The 27951-nt window shown below is 44.4% G+C and overlaps 1 protein-coding gene across 1 annotated transcript in view; it reads left to right on the plus strand.

Moving 5' to 3' along the window:
- Nucleotides 1–27951, plus strand: part of LOC126918879 (dentin sialophosphoprotein) — a 148861-nt gene that overhangs the window by 111698 nt on the left and 9212 nt on the right. The window contains exons 2-5 of the mRNA XM_050727376.1: nucleotides 24423–24822; nucleotides 25193–25515; nucleotides 25807–26281; nucleotides 26667–26846. Coding sequence (XP_050583333.1) covers nucleotides 24423–24822; nucleotides 25193–25515; nucleotides 25807–26281; nucleotides 26667–26846 — 1378 coding nt within the window. The remainder of the gene's footprint in view (nucleotides 1–24422; nucleotides 24823–25192; nucleotides 25516–25806; nucleotides 26282–26666; nucleotides 26847–27951) is intronic.

A 27951-nucleotide genomic window follows, 5' to 3' on the forward strand; every position in this document is an offset into this window, starting at 1 on the left:
GATACTCGCGAAATTGAGGAAGAAGTTTTAACGAACGTAAGTATTATTATTTACGTTAGGACGTATATATTAGAACCCTGATAAATTAATCGCAGAAGTGACATTTCAAAATTCCAGACACTTCTTCGTACCGACTAGAGAAGCGTCCTCCTTCTGTCAGTTCAAACTTCCTGCGCTCTTTTGCGAGCATTTCGAACATCTACCAAATGTACGAACAAACAAGCCCAAAATCTCACGTTTTAAAGCTATCCTCTTGCCCCTGGACGCTGGAATTTCTCTTGCATCAACCGTCGCTATCTAACTAGAAAAAGTATTCCAAGTTCGTCCCTACGAATCGGCTGCTTCGAACACAATCGGATTCCGATCGAAGCAATGATCGGGTACGCGTGGATTCGTTGATTCTTGACGCGGGTCTTCCGGATCACCTGCCCGTCCCTGGCGCGCTGAATATCCCGGCCAATGGCAAGGTTCGTCCTGACGACAATGAACTTGCGCGGAAGTTTTGCGGCAGGGGCGGCAATGGGAGGGGTTTACGGACTGCTTCTCGAACCCACGGAGTAATGACACCGCCGCTTCCTTCCTCCCTCCCGGATCCTCTCTCTTTCTCCTTCTCTGTCTTCCAAGTCCATCGCTGCTTTCGTTGCTTTGGTCGGTCGGCGAGTCGCAACGCGCGAAGTTTGGGACAAGGTTAGTGTGTCGAGCCGAAACACACTCGATTTGGCGACCCACGAGCCTGTTGGATATCGTAGAGGGACCGAAACCTGGGATGGGATCGCAGAGAGAGAGAGAGAGAGAAAGAGAGAGAGGGCAGAGGAGAAAGGGGGAGACCGGAATAACGTGTTTATAAAGAAAGGACCATCGAAATCGAGCTTGATAGTCCTTTTTGCGGGATACGCGCGAGCTGCGCGCGATAATCCTGCCCCGGCGCGATAATTATTTTCCCGCGGGATTTATAGCTCTGATTAATTTAATGGCGACCATGTCGACCCGTTGTATTTATCTATTTATCAGCGCATTAGCCGGGATTTCAATTGGCAATTGATAATCGTAATGCTCGCTAGAGAACTTTGTTCATAGATAAAGACCGATAAACGAAGTAGATTTCCTAAGAAATCAACTGTTTGATCAGAGGATGTATTCGGTACCTGCGTTATTCAGAATGGATCAGCTGCAGGATCAGAATCGGTCCCTCCATTGTCCGGAGAAACGTAGAAACGAATATCCTGTTGCGTTAGGACTGGTCGAATCTGTATACGTGGCATTCTGTGAACAAGGAAGGAAGATTGACTATTTAACTGGTTAAAGCCACGGATCGTCAACTTTGACCGTATCGCGCGAAGATAGTGTTAAGAGCTGACATCGCTTGGCAAAGGAATCGAGGATATTTCTACTTGATCCTTCGAACAAATATACCGACTGTGTATACCAGGATTTCACTGACTTTCCAGGAAAAAGGCATTGATATTCTCAAATCGTAATCACCAAAAATCACGAACGTTGGAAGAAAACGTGCAACAAAAATTCTTCCCTCGATATACCTGCGACATTCGAATTCCATCAATCGTGGTGCACAGTTCGTGGAAGGTGTAATCTTACTGTTGCGAGAGCACGCAATCGCAGTTGCGTATCGCTTCGGCCGACTAACGAACGACGTCCATGGTCGTTAAAATCTCTACCAAAATCGCCGTCTTCTCTCTATACGCTAACGTCTTTATTCGAAACGCCGACTAACGAGATTCCTGTGCAGGAACAAACGTTGTTTGTCCCAGTGGCAATTTGTTGGCGAGCGTCGGTCGTAAACCGGCGGGCAAGAATTGCGAGCGGCACCGCGGAAAAAGCGCGGCCTCGGTTCATTTCGAACGAGTTATTACGCGACTCGGCCGACCGACTTATCTCTTATCTCTCGTTGATTGGTTTATATAGCTCGTGTCGAGTTACCTTGTACGTACAGCGCATAAACGGGCTTTTTACGCTCGTGACACGCACACGAATACGTACGTGCGTCGGGTTCGAGAATGTCGTTCTGCGACTGGCTCGCGTGTTCCCACATTTTCGATCTTACCCAAGCTCGCGACTATGTTGCGTTACCACGGTACGCCACCGTGTCCGAAGAAAGCACGCTTACAACGAAATTAGCGATTTTCACGGTTCCTTTCAAAACGGCGAACTTTCTATTTTTCTACGCGTTCTGTACGCCTCCGTTCGTAAGTACCGAGGACGTTCACAGGAAAGAAGGTTATTCTCAAACGATTGTAAAATTATCGCCATCTTCGGTGGTTACTGTATGTTAAGGTTACACAAAAGTGGACGAGGATCATAGAATTGTAAGACAAACGAAGAATTGAACGTTGTAATAGAAGTTTCATCTTTGTATAGAGGTTGCTTCGACGACGGTGGTTGGTGACAGTGGTGAAAAAATAAGTGGAAAGTGTAGCAGAGTAAAGCTTTTGCGGTTAGTTATCAAGCGTACTTAAACTTGGATAATTACAGGCTACGTATGAATACAAATAGCAGGAGATTATATGGAAAGTGTTTCTGTTTTAAGCTTCGCATTCGAGAAAATAAAGTTTGAACGCGCTTAGTTAATAGTTGGAAATTTACTTTTCTCGGAAACAAAGCGTCCTACGAAAAAATTCTGTTCTACGTGTTTTACTTGTTTTCGCGTGTACAGCAACCCCCTGTCGATTATTTATTCTCGTTCGGTTCTGAATCAACCAAATTAAAATATACTCGTCAAATTCGCAAACTCGATTTTCTCAAACACAATGCCTCATACGCGAAAACGTTGTTCTACATCTTCCACTTATTTTTTCACGAGGAATAACTCGCTGTCCGGTTGTATCGCCACCGCCGGAACTGTATAATGATATTTGGCATTTGAATTCGAAGATATTAAAATATCGCTCATCTCGATAATTACGCCTTATCAGTTGCATAACCAGTGTTACGTCTTTGATTCTAACAGATTAGATAACCATAAAGAGCGACGCTAAAATTAGAAAGTCAACGAAAACGGACTTTTCGTATTTTCCTCGCCTGATCTTCACACGGAACGACGCGATATATACAGAAGATATACGGAGCGATGTTGTAACTCCGGTTGTATCCAGAGGAAAGAAGAAAACACCGCGTTGTTCGCAGCTTTGAACCGAGCAACGTTCTTTGGAACAACTCGGTGAACTCAGCGGAACGCAGAAGTAATGCCTCGACTAACGGAGATTCGTTCGGCGAAGGAACGCAGCGTTTTTCACTCGCTGAACGCGTGAGCTTCTAGAGAAACGCATTCCGTTCGCGACCGGTGTGTTCGCGTGTGTACCGGTTAAATTAGCGCTAACGACTCGGATTAACTTTCCCGGCGTTGCGTCAGGAAAGAAACCACGGCTGGTTCTCAAGGAGAGAAACAAGCCAAGCCCCCGCGATTACGCGTACGTATCGTGGCTTATCTGGCCGGTTCGCGCAATGACTCTGACCTTACTTTTAGCGGACGCTGCATCTTTCACCGCGAACGTTTGCTCTGGGAATTCTATTTGGTTGCGTAATAAGTTCCTCCGTTCTTTCGTGTTGCATTTTGATAAACACCGTGTAGAAAAGCTATTTATGTTTAACGAAGTGAAAATGGTTACGTTAAATAGAAGAAAAGAGAAGACGAATCTCTAGTAAAGAGAAATATTTCGTCAGCATACAAATTAATAGATTGCTAGCATCTCATGACACGGCAGAAATATCCGATCAACGTCGTGTATTTCAGATTGTAAAAGTATTTTTCTCGCTATCGATGTTGTTTTATCAGTTGTTCCAACGGTTGGAAGAGTTTTATTTGAAACTGATCGTTGGATAATTCGAAGAATGCAAAAACATATACCTGAACTTTTGGATAAATGAAGAAGACCTTTCAAATGACGAATCAAATATATCGCTCGATGTATTTAGATAACTTGGTTATCTGTAAAAGATAATGGAAGGAAATAACGCATACATTTATCGCGGGTTAAATAAACCTGGCATAAAAGGGTCAAGATCTTTGACAGCCTTTCGAAGAATTGCGAAGAAACACATTACAGAATTTAGTATTCTTCTGGATAGATAAAAGTCTGTTGCGATACTTCTCATATCTTTCCGAGACGTTGCAAGCGAAATGTTGTAATTAAGAGATATTGTTTTTCAATTTACGCGCTCCTTTTTCCCCAGGAATAATTGACAAAGGCGTACAGTAGCCGTGGATGAGAATGTTTGCCACGGCAAAAAGGTCAATTTTGTAGGGTGGCATCACGAACTCTCGAGAGACTACCCTCCACACAGTCCAAGTTATTTCTACCTTCGTAAAAGGATTAAGTCTCGCCCTTCGTTTTCCCCGGTGCTTTCGTATACATAGCCACCTTTGTATCTCGCTTCAGCATTTTCCTACCAGCTATTCGGGTTGCTTCCCCCGGACTTTTCACGACGCACATTGTCACGACGGCATATATTCCCCTTCCGAGTCCGATATGAAATTTAATAGGCGCAAACTTGTATTTGAATCGTTAACCATCATCGAATGAATTTCGATGTACTTAGAAAAATAGAATCTGTGCAGAGCTTTGCTCTGCCTTCTAAGCATCCTGTTACAACAGACATCCTGCTTGGGATGTTATTTTATAAAAAGAAAATTTCGTTTCGTGTTCCTTCGTGAAAGGGTTAACGAATCAAAACGATCTTCCCGGACAAATCTTGTCGCCCTTTCCTCGTCCGTCGATAAATTCTTCGTAAGTTTCCTCGAAACGAAGCTATTTTGCATGAAATGTGCCAATAACGGGACGATTTTCGCGAGTTAAGTTAGGAGGAAGGCAGAAGGATAAAGAGGGCGTAGAATGGAAGGGTCGTTAGAAGGAACGGTGATTAAACGTTTACGAGAAGCTTTTCGAGGTCGTTTCAACGCCCCTCTGCGCCCTCGCCTCTTTCCGGATATATTCAAATCGGTCTTAATGGCGAGGACACACGCGAGGTTCCCGCGTTCCCGGCGAAAAGTTGGCGAAATCGCGCCCTGGCTGCCGGTTTCCTCTTTTCAGTCGCGTCCTTCTTCTTCCACGAAACCTACGAAACTCATTTCCACCAGACTCGCGAGTCTCGACTCACAATCCCATCCGGTGAACGGGGAAAATGGTAATGGCCTGGACGTGACGCGGGAATAATGAAAAGTTCCTCGTTTTCCTTGTTTTCAACTTTAGATCCTCCAGGCTCTATTAACCGTTCCCATCTCATAGAGGATTGATGAAATGGATCAAAAGTGGCGTGTCCCGTAAGCTTCTCACGTTCTTCGCTGGATTTTCAATTTTAAGTCGATAACTCTTAAGTGCAATTGCGATTAAATTAATGGTATTTAATTTCTAATTTAATACCATTATATCAGTGCTACTAGGCTATAGTAAACCTACGACATGTATTTGTCTAATAACTTTCATCGTTCCATTTTTCGTGGTTCGAATCGATGGGTTATTCGAAGGTCGACGAGCTCCCCAATACCAAGTTCCATCTGGAATTCATAGTCTTTCGATTCGTATCGAAAGATTTCGAAGATAAACAAATATGTCGAAAACCGAACTGTAATGTAAACTGAGGTAATTCTCGCGTTTTAAAGCTGAGTGTACGAGCCTGCCATGAAATATCAGTAATCCTGAGAAACTCGACGATACGCTATTGTCGTAGTATAATCGATACTACTTAATGTCAGTTTTTAAAGAACCAATAGACGTAAATCAATTTCGTACCGAGTAAATCTTCGAGTATCTATTGTAGGATCTTTTTATTTATTTAGGATGGATTAAACAGGAAACGATGGTTATTTAACGTGAACTAAATACGGTAATGTGCTATAATTAAAACCATTAAATAGTTCATTTACAACTCTCGTCATCACGGTTCCAACGCTCTTATTCACGCGGTCCATCCTCCTCGACAACGCTCTGACTTTTCAACTCACGACTGTCTGTTAATTCCCTTTGTCCTTTCTCATAGCCCTACCACGTATCATACCCATGCCATGCGTACTATAGCCATGGTCACATAGGTCTTTTTTCCGCCTAACTATTCGACTGAAGGACCTATGGCGCATTGATGGGCCTGTCGGCACTTAGGCTCTCTCGCAATATTGTTTATGGTTATTGTTTATGGTTTATGGTTACCCGATATTTCTTAGGCCATTTGTCCACGATACTACACTATTAACCCTTTGAGTGCTGAATACTCGCGGCCTATGCCGTCCGTACGGACGGCGCGCGTCTAGCGCTGATGATCGCTGTGGACGGAATACTTTTTCGTTAGACTGAACTCTGTTGATTGACTATTCAAAGCGAAAATCGTAATAAGTTATAGTAATTCTTTTGCACGAGATTAAATGATTGAAGAGCGTTATTTTTTAGTTATTTTTAATTATTTATTATAAACATTGAAATTTACAGTTAACTAGAATTTGGGTAATAAACTAGAAAACAATGAACTAGAAAACTAAATTTAGTAAATACAACACAAGTTAATAATTTAATTGTGTGTGAAAAATTCAGTGCTTGAGAAAACTAAAAAAAACAGATGTAGAGTTTTCTTACAAGTGGTGACCACTTCAACGATACCGAGACACCATTGGCATTTGTTTACTGCCGTAAGGAATGCATTTATATTTATTTCACACAAACGTAATAGTATTACTTCTGCGTAGGTGTTCGGAAAAATTGAAAAACCCATACATGCGTCCTTAGTCCATGCCGGGCACTTACAGAAAACGCATATATATGTCCTTAGTCCACACCGATAGCTTTCGCCAGACACCTATATGCGCCCACAGCACTCAAAGGGTTAAAATTCGTTTAAACCTATAGCGGTACACGGAGCAACAGCGAGTGCAATAATCTACTTACAACTTAATAAATGTTTCTGTATTTCCAAAATTCCCAACAGTAAAGCATTCGCAAGTCCGACGAATCGCGTGGGCACCCAGACGTTTCTTAGAAACGCGTCTCCGTCCGTTATAACAGGTTACCTGTGCGAAGCTCTCGTGGACCGCGGATACTCGCGACTCGTACGCCCACCTCTCTCTCGCTGGCACACCTGTGTATTTTCCCCTACCAGGTATCCGTGATTCCGCTAACGGTTATCCGCCGAAAGTGAGATTCTCCGTCGTTACTGTCTCTTTCCGCCGTCTCAGCCTTTCAACGAACAATGGGCAATGAGTAAAACGTAGAACGAAATGCGTGCCAAAGGAAATCGTTGCGCGTTAACGATGTTACTACGTATTTCCAGGCACATTGCTAACCTGTTAACCGCGAGGAAACGGGCATCAACTGGTTAATCAGAACGCGATAAGTCGTATTTTCCATCTTTCGCAGGACAGTCGTTGTAAAATTCTGATCATCATTTAATCTTCTCTTTATATGATCTTGTGACCGAACCTGCGTCTTTCTACCTTCTTTGTAATTTAAAAACATACTCGTTCGTCACGATATCGAAGCGTGATTTTCCTTAACGATTCAACCTTCAGCCAGCTTTTCCATCTTTGATTATTTTCCATTAAAACATTGCCGTTCGTCTATAAAGCGACGTTGAAATCGGTAGATCGACAGAGATGTATATATATACTTATGGCGTGTTTGTGCTGCGATCTTTGTATAAAAATTTCTGGTTAAGGTTATGACTCGGTTATCAAGTTACATACATATCGCGGTCATGAAATACGATCCTTTCTACGTTTCATCGTCATCACGTTATAAAGGAAAGGCAAAAATGCTTTATTCCATATTCCCAGCGGTCGCTCGAAAATTTGTATTCGCTGCACGAATAGAGGGAGGCGAGGCGCGATCTTTTATTCCTATTCGGTGGCTCGAAAAACCGGGCTGCGAGACGAACTTCGGGGTAGAGGAACGAAAGTCAGCTTGGACCGGCGCAGCCTCGACAAGATTCGGCTTTCAGGAAGAACCGCCACGAAATACCGGGGGCTTCGATTCCCCTCCCACAGGAAGAGCTAATGCGACGATAAAGCGTTCGCGCGACAGGAAGCCGAAGAACAGCAGGCGTTGACGACGAGCACGCGAAACGAAGCGAGCCGGCATGAAGAGTTTCGTGATAGGGTTCAATTAATATCGAGTTCGAGCCTCCCGGTCATTGTTTGACATTTCACGACTCGTGCCGATTTCTAATTGAATTGCAGAAGAAGAAGAAAATTGCAGGAGTTTGGAATTTTGAAAGGACGCTCGCTGCTCATTTCGCCAACGGTTTATCGATCGTTTGTTATCTTGTTGCATTCTGTTGGCGAACGTGCGCATGGAACGTGTAAGTGCAGCCTACGGTCAGTGCAAAAGTTATCAGCCATATGCGATAGAAATCTCGTAACGGTATTTGATCGTATTTTTAAGCAATATTTCCACGCGGTACTGCATGCGATAGAGAGTTTGTTGTAAATAAAACACGCACGTTCGTACGTCTGTGGAGAATTGAAAGAGAATATTCGATATGCATAGAACGATCGTAACGCGACGAGATATATCGTTAGAAAACGTTCGGCGTATAACATTGATTACGGTATTTAGCGGAGAAGACAAATATCTGCTTGTTCGCAAGCTGTGAATTTATATAAATATGTAGCGGCACATGAGTCTGAGGAACGCTGTTATTTTGCCTTGGGGCATTGACACCGTCTTGACGTACCAAATGTAGCGACAAACAAACTCTGAACAAAACAATGTCGCCGTTACTTGCAACCGTCAATCGAAGTTGTATTTAAACTTTTCGGTACCCCCCGACCGGTAAATAAACCGGTAAATAAACCGGTAAATAAATAAACGAACACAAGCGTTGAGACAATCAGTCTGGAGCATTCTTATATCAGCAATCAGTAAGTCAGGCGATCGGCAGTGAGTAATCAGCAATCAGTCCTCAGAAGGAATCTAGTTAGTATCTTAGTTAGTATCTAGCGATCATAGAGCGATTATCATCGGGCGAATATACTCGGACGCATAATGAGCAACACTTAGCGAAGTCTGTACTACAAACAGTTTTTCAATATATTGACTACACCAAATATTCACTCGTCACGGCATCAAATATCGCAGTTCGTTTAATCGTCCTAATAGGCGTAGGCTAGTTAGAAGCAGCGTTCATCAGAGTTTCGTAGAGTTGTCATAAAATATTTGCAAACCTCTTGCGAGTACCGTCGAAGAACATGTTGGCTGATAAGTACGCGTCTTAAAATACAGGAAATAATCTGTGTAAATCAACTTTAATAATTCTATAAATATCGCGCGCTACATCCGTTCGTTTCTCGTTCGAAACTAACGAGATGAAAAGCGGGAAACCATGTACTCGGAAGCGTGGAGCGATCAGAAGATGATGAAAACGGGTTTAGAACGTGTAATAGATGGTGATAATAATCGCTGTATGCTCTAGCGATAAATATAATCGATATTCATGGTGAAATTGTGGCATTCAGATAAGTATCCTTATCGATATCGATACGGATTTACCTGATGCAACGTTCGATGCCGTAACAACCGATCTTTATTAGGAGATAAACGTGATAAAATTGTTTCTGGCTCGCGGCTCTTTCCTTCCTCGTTGATCTTTTTCCCATCATCTACGGTAAGATTACGAATTGCGAGAGAATAACAGATCAAAGATGAAAATCTCGGAAAGTTAAAACGATAAGCCTGACTCGGATTAATCGAGTTACACGAATTCAATGAGCTCGGAACGCCTTCGCCGATATAAATCTCCTGTTTTATTTGACGTGAAATATCCTTGCGAGCGGTTCTATCGTGTCCTCTCGCGTACGTGAGTCATTTGACTTCGCGTAATGCGAAGCACTTCATTAACGTGGTTATTCTTGTTGCTTTGCTTCACTTGGAATATCAAGTCGCTGTTCCCGAGATGTATTCCGATTTCCCTTCGGAGGAAAGGCTCGATGGGGTTGGTGTCAAGGGTCAGCTATATATTGGATCAAGCCTCACGATTTATTATCGTGAAAAAAGAGGGAAAAAGGCGAGGGGACCAGATAAGAATGGAGTTTCGAATTTCAACGTTTTCCCGGTAGATTATTGGTAGGAGAAAGTCGAGGAAAAGGGACGACGCGTAGAGCGTTTTAAAATTTTAAACGACCGAGTACGGAAAACCTCATCGCGCACCATATTGTTATTATTATTTATTTCTTTTTTACGCTTTTAATATTTTTTGTATTCTTGCAACCATACGTAAATTGCCTTATTTTCATTTCTCAACTTTATTCGCTATTTATAAACATTAAACATTCGTACTATCCACGCTGTATTTGGTATTTGACTCTTTGAACTCTTCTCAGTCCGTATAAACTACGAGGTTACTAACGGCAACGTTAAACGTTCAAAAAAGAATGCATTTTTAGTCGCATTGGCCATGAAAGGTGGCTTGAAAGAGGCGTAAGCGTAGTCTGTTAGACGCAAAGACACGTCTACGCCTGTATTCAATCGGCGAAGCGTACAGTAAGACACATTTTGTCTCGTTATTTAATACGTCGAGCAATAAAGAAGACGCCTTCGTGCTATATCACTACATTCGTTTATTGCTGCAACGGACGCATATGCGCCGCTACTGACAGTGTTAACATTAGTCGTCAAGAAAACACGTAACGACGAGAACATTTCGCTGTTGTTTCGTGGACAGGTGCACATAACTTTGCAACGAACGCTGCATGGAAACGTGCATCAACGTGTCTAATACGCGTCTATGAGACGACGCTTACTTTGTTGCTTTGTTGCATTGTGCGCTTAACACGTTGACTGCCACGCGAATTCCGTTCCTTTCATTCTGGCAGCTACGGTACAAACGCTTCATTTTTCCAACATGTTGCATCGTATTTGCGCACTTTTTTTCTAACGATGTTCCCTAAATCGTTGTCGCATTTTCGTCGATATTGGTTTTCCGGGACAAAGAATCGCGTTTTGATTTTACGCTTTCTACTTGCATTTTGGGTCAGCGTCTCGTGGACGTTGCAGTCTGCTTCTTCTGGGCAGACCCGGCAATTCAAAATCTATTTCCACGTTGTTGAAAATTTGTATATGGGTCGAGGATCTATATCGAATGTACGTAGAAACTCGGAAAAGCCAATTAAGTAGTAGAAAATGATCAGAATTATAACTTTTCCCCGGTCAGTTCTGAAACACTGTGCGTGCTGTTGTTCTGTTTCTCTTGGCGTTTTCTCGTTCGACTCGGAGCGAATAAACGCGTCGGAATATTTCACGGATGCCCGCGTTCCCGCTTGGCATCGGAACAAGAGTGTCGGCCCGAACTTACGGTATATCTCGTTGACGTCGCGTTACATCGTTTATCACGGAGGGTTAAAGCGTCGTTTTACACGCCGGTTCGCCAACGTGTCTTACGCAATTCGAGAGAGGTTCTGGTCGAAAGAAATCCAAAGCCAAAGTATCTTTGCATTATTACGAGCGACCAGCATCGTAACGTTGGATCGTAAAGCGTCACGATGGTTGCTGGATGCGATGAGCGGTGAAACGATCTGTCGCTATATCCAGTTTACAGGGACCGCGAAAATGGCGCGACAGAGCCTCGAGATTAAAAACTAATCAACGTCGTTAGGTATGAAATGGTCGACTATCAGCGAATAAGCAGATACAACTTGCGTAATAAATAGGAAAGCAACTGTAATGGATATATCGTTAAACGACGGCGATAACTCGGCGAGTAGTTAAACGTCGCTGTATCCTGTAATGGTAGGCGATGATTTCACGTGCATAGGGTAGATACGTCGAAAACGTGGAAAGAAATTTTTCTAACGCGTTGAGTTAAGAATCGGTCTGACACACGCGTACTGGGTAAATTCTATTTTTTCAAAAACGAGGCGTTCTACGAAGAAAATTGTGATTGTAAAAGTTCTATGCTCTCTTCGAGGTATTTGCACGCGAAGAATATGTAGAGGATCGTTGGTCACTATAGAGGATGGTTGGTTTGTTCGAATGACGAGATAACTCGCTGTTGAAAATCGTCGAGTATATTTAAAATGATAAATAAATTGATACAGACGACAATCGTTCGTAGTAACAGATTCGCTGAAGACAGTGTAAATCGCTGATGGCGACATTGTTTTTCCCGGAGTTTATTTATTATTATATTATGTGTATCCCAACGATATTGCTACTCCGAGGCAAACCAACAATATGATTTGAATTGTCTTGTATCTCATGTGCCGCTAAAAATAAAATCCTATCGATTTATTCACTTCTATCCAGTGCGGTATTCAAGTACGCTTGACAAAACGTGGAGATCAGTTTTCTCGAAGACGACTCGTCGTAGGAATTAACGTTGTTCCATATTTCTAGTTCGCTGTTTCCACGCAGAATCATCGTGTTGCCGATTACATCACGATTCTCGATAGAAGATCAGCCGAAGCGTCTTGAGCGAGCCATTTGTGTCTAATATTTCGTTCGTGCACTTGCCCTCGTACCTCCGTTATTGAAACCATTACACGACTAATTCTTCCTTGCCGGGCTTATGTCTGGCTCGGCCACTCTGCCTCGTCCTCCTGCTTTCGTGTCGGATCGTTCGACGATCTCGAAGCAAAAGAGTTTCTCCGCTCGCATGAATAAGTAAACGAAGAAACGGACGGATAAGCGAGTCGCAAAGGTAATAGTCGTTCGATCCTCGAGAGACGATTGCTCTCTCATCGTGGCGAATTAATTGATCGCGTCGATTGTTCTCGAGACGAGGAAGAAACGAGAGAAAGGAAGAAGGGAGAGAGGAGGATTGCCACGGGTCTTTGTAAACGCTCTCTTGCCATTTAAATCGAGATCTGCGAACGAAAGGAGTCGGGAATATCAAGCGCAATCAAAGAGTAGCGCATTATTTCGGGTAAAACCTGCGACTTTGTTCGAACGGCCATTGCGAAAGGGGTGGAGATGAGATGAGATGAGACGAGAAGAGGGTTACGAGGATTGGAAAAACGAGGATTGACGCGCTGTGTCGCTTCGGTTCGACGAGCGAGCGCACGCGGGACCTTTCTTGTTCCCAAAAGTCGAGCTAGGTAGTTCTTTTGAACGAGCCAGAAGGAAATGAATTCGCGCGACTGCTCGTTCCAGAGAGGCAGAAGGAGTAGGACGACCAGACTTTTGGTATAGTCTCTCGTTGGAGAGAGAGAGAGAGAGAGAGAGAAGAACAAGAGGCACAGACTCGGTTCTAAGTATAGGGAGACAGAGAGGAGCGTGTCGAAGCGAGTGGCTAAGGCTGAAAGATCATGGCGAATACCAAGTAGCAGATTCTACGATCCGTATGCAACAACGACCGCGACGTTGATGCAGATGTCGATGCGACTAACGATAGGCTCGATCGTGTCGCGAGCACGTCCGAGTCGAAACAGGATCGATCGAAAAGATTAAATTGCTGCATGTAAAGCGTCCTTTCTTAGAAGTTAATAGCTCCCATTAAATTGCATTCTATCGTCAACGATCGATTAGATTTGTTTTATTAATTCCTCAATTTCGCTACAAACGTATTTACGCGATTGATATTCGATTCTCGACCTACGCGATTAATATTCTATTCTCAAGTACAGGATTAATATTCAGTTCGCAAGAAACGAATAACTTGCTTCCATAACTTCATTCGCTGCAACGTGATGACACAGACTATAAGATGAATTTTAAGAACAGTGTTCGTAACAACATTTTCTCCCCTATACTTTTTACGTTCACAGAGTCGATCGATACTCGTAATGGAAAACAATTGCCGCTGAAACTTTTCTAATTTGTGTGACAACTGTTAAGACCTGTGGATAAAGATGCTTGCACGCTACCCAGCTAGCTAGGTCAATTAGGATGTCCTGCTAATACTTGGATTTACGATCACGCTATATCCTTCCCATCGAGAATACGTTGCTTTTATTGCTACCTTTCGTCCTCGTTAGCCAGTTTCCGTTCTCGAAGAACGAAATCGAAGCATTCAGGAAGCGTTAAGCGCCACGTCACTCGGAACGCACGCGAGCCTCTTGTTTTCCTTCGATTTCTCGAGCCGGTGCTTTTGTTGCTGTTCTCAAAGTTCTTCTCCTATGCACACGCACGTCAGCCAGTCAGTTTGCTTGCTAAGCAGTCGATAACGCGTTACGCAAACTTTAGTCAATTACGATCGCAGGTCTAATTAAACGCGAAGCGATGCACCGTTGTCGGTTTGCCAGAAAGGGCAGAGTCTGATAAACTCGCCGCTTACAAATGGAAACCATCGATTCCTTTCAGCAATTCCGATCTTCCTGGAATCTCTTCTCAGGCGCCATCAGTGTGGCGTGATTGAATTTCCGGAAATTTCGGCGCTCAACGAACATGGTCTTCGTGGAAACGTTAGGTTATTAGAGACGCGTAACGTCGTTAGGATATTCGCGAGGCAACAAAGGGACGAATGGAAAGATACTGATGCAGCCGCTAAACTGGCAGGTTTCGATTGTTACGTGCGATGCCTCCGACAGTGACTGTCGAGGAAGTCGAGGATAATTTAGAGATCACTAAATGTGGACCGCTTTGTGAGTAACATAACCGGCGAAACGATGGCGAAAGTAAGCTCGAAACGGGAGGTGTAATCCGTGTCGACGACCTCTGCCGACTAATATTACTCGGTGGCGCGCAGTGTTTGAAAACGGCCGTCTCACCGGCGAAAAATAATTTCAGCTTAAGATTTTGATCGTTTTTTACCACATAAACATTCTTGTTTTCTTCATCTACACTTCAGTAGAATATTATTCATCTATAAAAGTGGTTTGTCTTATCACGGATTTTGTAGAGAAAGGTGCATACCTAAGTGTTGCCAAAGGATTATGGATATCATCGATAATATTCTTTGGTTCGACAACACTTCCTAAGAAAGTGTTTGCCCGATATATATTTCTGATTTGACGAAATTTAAAGAATTCGCCTTTCGTGGGAAACAGCCGCTCGATTCTTCCACTCTTCCCACTCACGTTGCTCGATTATCATCGCGGTCGTTCGACCAACTAACAAAGATACGAGTATCTTTATAATAATTACAAGAAACTGCGAATTTGTGGGTGGCACAAATTAATTTATCGAATTAAATTGGTCGTTGTATCCTTTCAACGGACAACGATTCGACGATAATCGTTGGTCGCTGTGTGGTTCTTGCTGTCCTTTTTTTTCTGTTCTTATTCGGTAGTTTCGCGGAGCATGGGACGTAATTGACTAACATAATCGTAAACTTGGGTCAGAAAGTCGCGTCTGCCGACTTTGATTGTCCGTGCAGAACTTCGTTAGCCTAATCTCGAGTTGTCCTGACAACACTTTCTTTTTAACGTGGGAAAATTACGAGCTGTCGAGGGCACTCGTTTGCCAACGACCAAATGGAAATGCGCTATTCGGCGAGGTAAAAGGAACGGTAAATGCGAAACGATGTTGTAGGACCTATTAATACGTTCACGGGCTCTCTGGAAGAAACATAACTCGCTCAAAAGATTAATATGGTATGGAGGAATAAGGAAGATGGTTTAATTGTCATTATTCGTTACAAGTACGAGTAACAGGGAAAGTTTTTACACCTACCAATTTCAAGTTGATTTTATTAATTTTTGATCGCTTACGCGAGAATTATAATTATTTCTGTATAAAATACTTATTACAGTCCATTACAGACCGCTAATTCTAGCGTCAAAATTATATTAAAAGGGACAAAGTTTCGTACACGATAACGCCACGATAGTTACAGAACGTTGGTTGCCCGAATAACTGTTAGCTACAAATTCCTAATGATTTATGACTGTCAGAACGTCTAGAATAAACTACCTTTTTCTCGGAAACTGTTAACGACGCGATTCATTGAAACGTTTCTAGAAACCAGAAGCTAGTACCTTCCAACTTGGAACAACACGACATCCATCGACCAAGACGAAACACCGTCGTAAATCTGGTTTGGAGCGTCAGATTCGATTAGTCGCGACTGTAGTCGGTTAAACGGGCAATTAAAACAACCGTTTAATCCGACACTGCTATCGACCCTCTCCTTTCCCACGAGCCTAGCACCGAGTACACAGCGATTCGGTTGCGTTTCCTCCTCGATGGAGAGCAGCGACTGGCTAATGACCGATTCGGCAACGATTCAAAGGGCAAACATTTTCCTTTGAACGATGAAGTTGAAGCTGGAGTCTCCGTGAAGCCCTCGCGCGATATTATATTCTGGCGGAGCGTTGAAATATCCGCTCAAGCACCGTCCACTCGAGCCAGAGCCGGAGGTATCGTTGGGATGCCAGGATCGTTGTTTATTGGTCGCAATAATGACGGCTAAATTACCCTCCGCGGGCAGCAGATTGTTTTCAAAGCGGCCAGCTGTTGAACCAGTATTCAAACGTCGCTAGTTAAAATTACGTCGGCTCTGTCCGCGTTATAACCGGTCATTATCATTTGAATAGTTACTTCATTAGCTACTTCGATTTCATTCGTTACGATCGTTGATATTTTACGCCGAACCGTTACCTCAAATTAGTTCACGAGCTCGTTTATCTAAATCTATAAACCCGAATGTACATCACCCTCGTCGACGATTGTTAGAAAAGTGATCTCAGAAAAGACACTGCTTTTTAACTTTACTTCGGAACTTACCATCGTTTATGTCATCTTCTTGCGGTGAATGAATTTATGGAAGCACGAAAATCACTCGTTTCTCGAGAACTGAGCGTTAAACACGCACTTTTCTGGGTAATGAAATTAAGAAATTAATACGAGATGGAGTTGCGCGAATTTTGCTTCTCAAAGATTCAATTCACCACTGTGTACTATATTCAGTTACTATACGATATACAGGGAACGAGAAATCGACGTTTTTCTCCTAAGTTTGGCATGGGAAAGTTGTACGAGAATCAACTGCTACGGTTGGTTATTTTTAAACTTGGTCGACTGGCGCGTCGAACCTTGACCCCGCCAATTTACCGGAAGTTTCGCCAAGCCAGTCTCCTCGCCGGTATTAATTTCGCCGCTGTTAAATTTCTCTAGAACCCTCTGCAATTTTTGTCGATGCCTCAAGAATCTGCCGGAGTTACTGCCTCGAGATGGATCATAGGTCGCAACCCTTCCAACCCTAATAATCCTGCGAAAGGGATCCTGTCGATAGACTCGGTCCTTCCCCAAGCGTTTCTCGGAAACGAGGATTTCAGAGACGGGGTCAATGAACGCTTCATAAATTTGCTACGTTCCTCCTCAACTTTTATTTCCTTCGTCGGTAGAGATTTCTTGGCGGAGAGCTGCCTTTCCCCAGAGGGATTTTTTACTCGGGAAAATTACGTAATAGGGTAGCCTACGAACTTACAGGAACCCTACCGCACCCTTCTGCGCTTTCGTAACGTTAGAGCGGAGGGACAGAGAGCGCGTGTGTCGGTATTGTGCGTGCGTTCGCGTGACCGTACCGAGGATCAGCGGATTGGGCGTAGGTCAGTTATGCAACGCTGCTGGCCATCGAACATCCATCCCTGACACGTCAGCCTTCGACCAAAATTATCTTCCGAGTTTTATGCTACTTCGTATTTATTTTTCTTCGCACATTTGACTCACGAAATTATCCCAATACCCACCGCACAACATTTTTGTGAATACGTTATGAGCGTTGCTGCTTGCAAATTTAATTCGATCATATGGGTAGAATTTGAAACCGGTATAAAAGTATAGGAGTTGCAAAACGTTTATACACCTGATGAAAAATGAATTACACGGTCGTTTTCGATATATAATCGGGGCTAAAAGTCTCTGATCTCAGCGAATATCGAGGTTTAATGATTATTAATTAACGTACGTCCGCGACAAATATCTTGCAACTTCTATGTACCGGTATATCCCGGGTTTTTAACGTATTATAGTCCATACTATATTACTCATTTACACTTTACGATATCAGATACATGATCAATTAGGTCTCGATTACTAGAACGGAACAAATTGTGAATATTAATACAAGAGGGACGGTTGCGAGTACCTCTTACGGGAACATAAAAGTTTAAGTATGCGTCAAATATCTCCACCTTGCACCCTTTTTACAAAGTTCTCGACTACAAAGATTGGATTTCTTGTATTTGGAGGATGGCGAACCCAATGCCGGGGGAAAATCTATACAGGATTATCGAGGGGTTCGAGAAGGGCTTCTACCGGTATTTCAATGAAAAATTTAACGAAATTGACGGGAATCGACCGACGCGACGGCTGTTCTCATCGTATAGTTCGGGACAAAGAAGAAATTGTCGAATGGCGGGGGTGTCTGTCAAGATGGCGGACGAGTCTGTTGTCCAGGGTTGACCTTTTCCTGGAATAGGAGATCTCCGACCGAGATGCAGCTGCTGTATTGTTGAATAATACACCGCGTCTCGCAACTTTCGATTTTTATACGCCAGTGTCGTATATTCTTACATGTTTATGTAATATGGAACGAAGTTATATCATCTTACGTACGAAATCGTATCGAGAAGCAATTTATCTTTTCCACCTCAAAAAGGTATAGATTCCTTTCATTGGAAAAAGGAAAAGAGCAGCAAAACTAATTTGGCCTCGTTTCGTAACTAGGGAACCGGCGTAACAGACCGTTTTATTCTACAAAAATTCTAGCAATAATTTTTATAAATCTAATTGTTCGATTTAGCGGAATTCTAATCGGATTTTATCGCGTCGTATTTCGTGTATCTCGTAGCCGTGCAAGAATTGCAAATATTATTGTAGTTCTACGCTTATGAGAATTACGGTGTACGTTTCTCTATTCGTCGAAACTATTTCTAAACATTACCGTTTTATTCGACAAGATATTTTCTACCGTAGCTCTGTTCATTTTTATTGAAAGGGAAGAGGTTGTACGTACAGGGGAAAGGGAACGATATTTGAAAACGTGCACGTTTTGGAAAATGTTTTCGATCTAGGAGCAAGCAGTCGTGGTGTCGTTGCTTGTCTGCATCGTCGGTTCTAGTTGTGAATATAACTCGAGGTATTTAGGTGAGCATGCATTTCCGCCGTCGTACGTTCAACGAGGAAAGATAGCGAGTCCTCGATAGAGACAAGGAAGGAGACATTCGTGCGAATACCATTTTCCCGACCTGCGACCGACGGAGATGGATAGAGAAACGTGTGCGTTTGTGTACGTGCGCGCGCATGCGCTAGCGATGGGACCGATACAAATAAGGTTCGGAAACCTTCGACCAAACAGACGTCGAGAATGCATGATTATCTTTTGGCCTTGTTTGGCGACCTCGATACATTGAAACTCTAGCTAAATTATTAAAGAATAATTTTACACACGCCAAAAGCTATAAACAAACCACAGGCGTAGTTAAAGACAGTATGGAGAGATTCGTTAGGATCCGCGAAGACGTTGAAAGCGACGTAGCGATAGCTGGCAAAGGAATATCTTTCCCAATCGGTGATATTTCGTTGAGCTTTTATCAGCGGATCATCCGTGTTTCGGTAAGTTTGCGCCGTATTCGATCAAGCGAAGATCTCCGCGCGGGTTTAAATTCCGACCGTCGTCGTAACGTTGCGAATAAAAATTATCGTCTATCTGCTAATGTAAAAGGAGAATCGTAATCGATCCGAACAAAGCTGCATGCGAGAGCGTCATTCCCATCGCTAGTCGTTGCTGGTGGAGCCTGCTGATAAAGAAGAGGCAGTGTCTGAGGGCAGGACAGAGAGGGAAAGCTGAGTCGAGGAGGAACGCGCACCGACCTGGACAACAGAGAAGAAGATACTTGCAGCTCTTCGCGCGAGTGAGAAAGAGGGGAATGAATCCTGAGGGTGCGAGAGGGATAAGAGCAAAGAGAGAAAGGGACGCGTCGATCGCGAGACTAGCGAGAGTGAGTAGCGAGAGAGGAACGTTTGATGGAGAGTGAGAGAGAGGTGAAGAGAGGAGAGCGAGAAAGGCAACGATAGAAGGCTCGAGAAAGGGAGAGAGCGAAGGACGCGGAGGAATTAGAAGGATGGATTTCCTGAAGAGGGATAGAGAGGCACGAAGCGGAATTCTAAGAGGCCAGAGCAGGACGAGGACGTCGGTGAAGAGGCACGATAGGGAACGGGACAGAATTTGGGTCCGAGAGGCGCGCGGAGGCAGACTAGAGAGGGATGCAGTTATTTAGCACGAAAGAGAGCGAGAGGCGATGCTTCTGTGACGAAGATATCGGATAAACTTAGGGGGTGACGAGCTACGTGCGAGGGGCCACGACACACAGGGAATTAAGGAACGCGAGAGAGAAAGGCTAAACGAGAGGATACGCGGCGGGAGGGAACGACGATGTTCTTCAGACTGGAAGGATGAAAGGGCGGAAAGAATGATGGAGTGGCCGAATGAATTCTCTGATAAGTGGGCAACGACGGAGAAAACTTGTAGCGGAAATTGTCTTATTACTTTCTATAACCATGGACGGTCGACTTTTGAACTATTCTGTACAAAGAATCGCTCGGTTCTATGGTTCTCGTGGAATTCGTGAAAGGTATGTGTACATATACAAAAGGCTTTGTCTTGTCAAAAGGAACTCCATAAATGGTGCTGCGAATGGTGTCAAGCGACACGAGCGCCGTTGTTTTGAAAATCTCTTCACGCGCTGCCATTGGCTTCGGTGCTCGATCGCATAAGCGAGAGAGAAGGAAGGACGGAGAAATTGACAGAACCGAAGAGCCAGCAGGCCGCGTGTTTCCACGTTTTCGTCGAAGGCGAAAATGCATGAAATACTCGCGTTTATCTTGTTCGCAGGAGGAACAGATGTTTCGGTAAACCGAGACGAAACGGGGGAGAACGAAGATAGGGAAAAGAGCGGCGGCAAAGTGGACAAGGGATCCTGAGAGTGAAACGTGCACTTCGCTGGTAAATAGTACGTAAAAGTGCAACAGAGGAAGACCGTCCGAAGACGAACGAAGAGAGACGATAACATTGGCGGAACGGTGTATAGGAAAATAAGAGAACGGAGTGAATACTCGAAGAGAGAGAGAGAGAATGGGTTGGTAGATGGAAACACGGGGATATGTGTGCGAGCGTTGTCGAAGCCTTGGTGCACCTCCGAGCGGAGGAGCCACCTGTAAGGACAATATAATCGACGTAGCGTGATCCACGAGAACTTCGCCTCGCGATCCTATCGTTGCGTAGATCTCTCGATCGGAATCGCACGCGATACGCCTCGCACGAAAAATTGACGAAAACTTGCCGCTCTTTGGATCCTTCGAAGGAGAACGAATTTCATTATATTCCTTCCTGTTCCTCTACTTTGTTGTCGGAAACTGTTCGACGTCGTCCCCGTAGATTTTGACACGCGTAATCGTCGAGTTTATAGACGATTTCAACGTACAAGGTGTTTCATTTGCGCGATAAGATGCGGCCCTTTTCTCTGTTTTCATTTGTAAGACGACGGAAGGACGCGATACGTATATTTTTATCGGTGTTTCGCTCGAACGTCGCTGGATGACGACTAAAAGGAATATTTCGATATAGCCAAGAGTAGAAAGGATCTGCGAGATTCAAAGAAACAGTTTTACTGTAAGCGAAGCTATTAAATGTACTTTATTGATCATAAACGAAATGCAAAACGCTTAGGATAATAGCGAAGTATTGTCGGTTGAGTAAACTTTCACTCGACAGGCGGGAAGTATGATTTTTAATAGAATGTAACGACTAGAAATGGGTTAGAATTAGGGTTGGGACTATACAGGTAGAAGAACGATCATGAACGACGTGGATGACCGGTCGTTGAAGAGGGCTCTCTCGAGTCGAAGGAGATTCGAGAATCGATAAAAGGAGGAGTTTCGTGGCACAATGACCGTCATTCAGCAGCCGGCCGGGAGTTTAACGAACGACCGCGCGACTCCGTTTCTCTTGGTTGGCCTCCGGTCCTCGGCCGGCAGAGCGCGTCGTTGCGTAAACGCAATGTCGGAAAGGAATCGTAATGTGGAAAGGTCAGTGTCTTTCTTTCTCCGGTGACGTCGACAGGCCGGCACGAACGCGCCTCCAAAAATATCCGCCGTGGCGAAAACCATCGCGAACGTGCACCGAGCCGAGCCGACCGAGCAAACCGCGTTCTCCTTCCCCGCCTCATCTACTCTTTCTCCTTCCCCGTCGAAGCTAGGATCGCGTTTTATCGTCCGCGAGAATTTACGCCGTCTCGGTCACTGGTCAGCGACGAGACGCGCGAAATCACGAGAAATCACGCGAACCATGCGAACAGTCGTTACGTTTCTACATCCAACTACTCGCAATCCTCGACTCGTTTCTTCGGACTCGAGTCGTTTTTGAGGTTGTCGTCGTGTAAGACGACATAAGCACGGCGACTCGTAAAACTGGAGTACGAAATGCAGCTCCGTCAGAACCGATCGATATCTCGGTTAACTCGAATTATGTGCAACTGTAGCCGCGCCTTCGTTGAATCAACAACTACAAACCTTTCGTCGATGTTCCGTGCTTGTCGAAAAGGTTGTTGCATTCGATCTCAGATTTTAAACGAGACTATGCTCGAGCTAGTTGCCGCGCGACAGTTTTCTCGGCTATGAAAAGGACATTCCTCTATTCTGCGTTATTAAGAGCAAAGAGAGAAAAGAACGCCTCTGTCAGACGACTTCTTTGTTATTAGAAGGAAGAGAAATGGAAGTTTCGATCGATGCGAGTAATACGCGCATAACCCAATTGTCGAAGGTATCAATCATACCTATTTAAGTCTTTTTTTTCAAGTATCTACTTACATATAAATGACAGCGTATACGCAGGATTGTACGTTTGCATACAATCGTAACGTCACCGTATCGTGTTCCATTTATTTCCACCGAGAGCACTAAATGACTTTGTGCCTGTTAAATAAATAAATAAATAAATAAATTATCGCTGAAAAAATTGAAAACGACCATAGAATTGGCTGGTTAACGTTGTATCAAACTGTGCATTACGCACACGTTCGGTTTCGCTTGAGCGCGATGCAATTACCAGTCGCGAGCTGGTAAAAGGTTCGATCGACTATCGGGCATGATCGATATCGTGGGTGCGTGGCAGGTGTACGAAGGGAGGAAACCGTAGCTGCAGAGAGCTCGTGCGCAATCTCTCTGCGATCCGTTCTCAGCCACCATATACTTTGTAATTACCTCGTAAACAGGAGGAGGCGGTTGATCAGCGGTAAATTAATCGTCGATGTAAAACAAGAGCGTTCAAAGTCGCGGCTGCGTAGATTTATTGCTAACGAAGCGACCATGGCGATAGCAAATAGAGTAAGAGAGAAACTGGCAGTATTCGTTCGCAGCCGCACGAACAGCGGCGATGTTGCGTGCGCGCGTAAATTCAATCCTCGCTCGAACAGAGCGCCAACTTCGTTCCAGCGAGCATTCTTTTTCACGGCGAAACGTGAACTACCGCGCCTCCATGCGATACGATTGCTTTTGCAATAGCGTTCGCGTAACGCAGGTGCACGCACCGAGCCGAGAAGGTTTTCTGTTTCGCGAACTAATCAGGAATTCGCGTGCGCGCTCCAGCCACGCGTTAATGGAGCCACGACTTCGTCAGTTTGTTTCGCGGATTCGTTTCTTTTGGCTTCTCTTCTCGATTCGCGAAAGACTTTTATCCAGATTGCAGCAGCGTTTTTCGACAGTCGTAAAAGACTCCGGAGGAATCGTCGGAAGCTCGATGGGCGGGTGAGAAAGGCGTTCCGAGAAAGTGAAGCGTTTCGAGACACTTGGTCGGCTGTAATTGTAATCCTCCTGGTTCCTGCAATCTTTCCTTCGTTCCTCGCAAATCACCGAACCGACGAGGATGAACGAGTCGAGCGGCTCGTGGCACTGGCGGCCTTCCCAAACGTTGGGCCAATTGCCAATGTCTGACCCTGTAATTAGGTTTGCGCTGCTGTAATACCATTACCCCGTAACCGTGCAATTTCCCTGGTAACCGTTCCCGACCTCCCGGACCCGTTCTTTCAACCTGATGTACGTATACACCGAACCACACTCTCCTCGATCGCGAACACTCGTAAGAATCGACATCTCGGAGACATTCTCTCGATACGTAACAGTTTATAATTTCTATTAATAACATAACGTTTCTATTAAAGCAAGATCTGAACTACCGTCTAAAGAAAATTAAAGCGTACTATGTTTCGAAGATTATATTATCAACGTGTTTCATCGAAGCCTACATTCGTCAATTCTCGAAACGGTACTATCGGATTACACATGACGATTATGATTTACGATGTTCAATTTTATTTATTATATATAAACTCTGTAATATAGACTCGTAATAAAATTCGATGGAATTAAAAATTCGAAAATTACGTAATCGAGCCTTAACTCGTTAATGGCGCAATGATACCAATTGAAAGTTTGGAACTCAGTCTTGCGACGTATGGACTGAAGTATGCTCGAAATTTGTGTTATTAGATCGTATCGAGAATCGTGTGCGAGTCAGCAAATATTTAAATTAGCATTGTTGTAACGTTTTTTCAGTGGCGTTGCCGTGTCTTGCGGGGAGTGCAGCAGCAGCGGTACCAGCGATATCACGGAACCAGGTTCCCCGTGCAGCACGAGCAGCGACGAGGGGGTAGCGATACGTGGCGCGTCCGCCAGTCCACTTCCGTCCCTACCCAAGCTGGCGCCGTCCTCGCAGATCAGTACCAGGCCCCAGTGGCCCTGGACCCCGCCACTGGCGGCCACCGCGTGCTCGACCTACAAGAGGCTGAAAGGCGAGCCCGAAGCTGGCACCCTCCCGAGGTCCGGGGCCGCGGACCCGACCTTCCGAGGCACCATCAAATCTACCAGCAAGTCTAACGCCGCCCATCATCATCACGAATCCCAGGGCAAGATCACCGAATACTTCAAAACTCAGATCAAACCTCAGCAACCCAAGGTAACGAGATCTGTCCTTTAAATGTTTTATCGTGTCCGATATCTGTAATACAATTTCTACGATATCCGATATCGAGAACCAACTGTCCTTGAAATACGCATAATGGATGATTTTGGGCGTGAGTCGTGTCTTCGATGAAAATGTGTTTCAACGTCCGATAGGGACGTACACTCGTCGAGTTCATTGCAATATTGGCGAAACGAAGGCATTTTCTTCGTTGAGACACAACTCATCAAGCGCCGATTATACAAATTCTGCGATTCAGCGACGATGAGAGGCTCGAATCTCTTCTCATAGTTTCGAAATTGTTAGAAAATTGGAGTCGAAGGTTTCGTCGTTAATCCATGCGTGTTACGATATGTGTCGATAGATCAAGAAGAACAGCGAAACTATGTCGGTGCTGGTTGCGAAGAGTTCGTCGGAATTTCGGAGGCCAGCGACGGTGCAAAGGAACAAAAGCGGACTAGCCAAGTATCTAGCTACTGTGTCGCCAAACGGGAGAACAAATTCAAGCAACGATTGGGAAGTAAGATCTCTGGCAATGTCTCCACCACCTACGAAGAAACCACCGCCGGTGATCGTACCTAGGGCCAATGGTAAGATGGACAAGAAGTTGACGAAGCCGGTGCCCAGCCTACCCATCTCGAACGACGTACTGAAGAACATACCAAGCTGTAAAATCTCGTCCCTCAGGTAGGTCAATTATACGCTTCCAAGCGTGTCGAATTTTTCGAACAACGCTTAATCCTCTGTTCGTCTAGATCGTTGCGTATTTTGGTACTCTTGGTATACGATGCACGGTTCACACGAGGTACACAGAAAATAGTATCTCTTTTGTATTACTTATTTGCAATCTTTTCATAGTGACCGTACGTACGTGACAGTTCCGGTCGTTTTCGTTAACGAGAGGATCAAGGCAACGAAAGTAGAAGTAACGATGTTGCTTAACACAGTGTGAATTTGAAATATGTTGTTACGAAATAGGTTGACGTCGGAAGCAACTTCGAACGCGAAAAGTAGCTCGCCACCCTCGACCCCGGCTCCTGCTCTCAGCAGCGACGCCACGACTCTCGACTTCAAAGGTTGCATTCTGTCGAAGCCGCACGTGAACGAGAACAACAACCTGACGAACGGTTGCGGAAGCATCCTGGGCTCGCTGAGATCTCAAAGTAGCCAGGATCCATTAAAGAGGTTGTCCGTTCCGGAGGACACCGACGATAGCAAGGAGAGACAGGTGAGTCCAGCGGACGAAGACGACGTGGAGGAAGAAGAAGAGGATTCGAGGAGCAGCGAATCGAAACCACCCCTATCGCCGATACTCTCTGCCCCGACCACCATACGATTTCCCGCCAGAGAACCGGAGAAAGACAGACAACAGGCTACGGATAGCGGAGTCTGTCGATGGGACAAGTGCGAGGAGAGCTTCGAATCGAGCGGAGAACTACTCGAACATCTGCAGGTACGACATTTTTATAATATCCCGCTATATAGGTGCCGGCTCGAATCAGGAAGAACATCCGCAGGCAGAGCGTTTTTATCCGATCGATCGGTTCCATGAGTAACTTGATCGTACACAGGAATTAGCGAAGCTCGTGTATCGCGTTTCGCACTTTTCTGTCACATTGTTGTCACTCCGTGTACAGCGCACGAAACGTCGAGTCCCAATTTTTTTTCTTTTTTGTTATTTTTCGTTCATGTTTTTTGTTGCGTAATCGATATTGCAATACCTACGTGGCTACCGAGTATCCGCTGGATATAATTTCGTTGCAACATCGTGCGACACCGTGCCGTGCTACGGTCCTTGGCTCGGAAATGTTATTCATCGACAAACTGCTACGTTTCAGGTAGCGCACATCAACACGCAAACCGGAGGTGATAATTTCGTCTGCCAATGGCAAGGCTGCAAGGTGCAAGGGAGGAGTTCCTGTTCGCGAAGGTGGCTGGAACGACACGTGTTGTCTCACGGAGGCAACAAGCCCTTCCGGTGTATAGTCGACGGCTGTGGCAGCAGATTCAGCTCTCAGGTAATGCCTCGTATTCGATGGTTGCCGCAAGCATCGCCTTTTTCATTTGGACGACCATTGGAAGCGATCTCTTTCATACGTGAATTTCATTGTATCCTGTGCTCTTTCTCCTCCTCCGTTCATGCGCTTCACGCCGTATTAATTATTTGCTTTTCATTGTGTTTCTGGCAAAAAACAGCGATAGAAAAAGAGTCGATCGTAAACATAAATCCTTTCGTTGTATTTGTGTTCATCTGGTAAAAAACGTGATCCAAGGTAATTCGATCATGAATGTACGTCGACTGGTTTGCTTCGACGATAAAAACTTGAAATTTGCTCGTGCTAAATAACTTGTTTCATTCTCGTCGTAGCAATGTGCCAATAAGAGAATCCTTGTTACGACGGATATTCGAAACTTTTCATTCATCTGTGTATCGACCATACATCGATCATAAATATAAATATTTCGCTGTGTTTCTGCCTATCTGGCAAAAAATGCGATCGGAGGTAGGTCGACCGTAAGTGTACCTCCGACTGGTTTACTTCGATGGTATAAAATTAAAATTTGCTTCGTGCAAGCTTCTTGTTTTCTTATAATGTCGTCGCTACTAACATAATCGTTGTTGCGATCGACATTCACGTTTCGTTCGTCTCGAGGCCAGATTGAAAACAAAAAATTCCACGAAAATCGTGGCATCGCCGTAAACTCGATGCTTTTCGTTTCTTCGGGTACTCTTATCGTTTCTAATCGTTGTCGATTGTTCTAACTCTGCCTTTCCTCCTGTGTATCAAGGAATCCCAGAACCTATTTCCGTCATCGTATACGGTGAATTTCATGATGTTATATTTAAGCCGATTTCGAATATCGCGGTGTGAAAACTAATGAAACTTGTTTTTCCTGTTTATCAAGCGTTCAACGATTAAACGTTCAAGTACAGATCACAAGTGCAGATGCTGAGATGTTTTTTTTTCTATGTCGTTGTTGCTCGATGTTGCTGACGTTGGGTAATGTATACTGTATCTAAACGAGGGACTACGTATTCGTTGCTGATCCTGAAAGCGGCGCGATCTCAATAATACCGTACTCCCTCTGGTTACCGATGTATGTAGAACGCAACCGAATCTG

This window comes from Bombus affinis, chromosome 7 (genome assembly GCF_024516045.1).
Source record: "Bombus affinis isolate iyBomAffi1 chromosome 7, iyBomAffi1.2, whole genome shotgun sequence".
NCBI classification, from domain to species: domain Eukaryota; kingdom Metazoa; phylum Arthropoda; class Insecta; order Hymenoptera; family Apidae; genus Bombus; species Bombus affinis.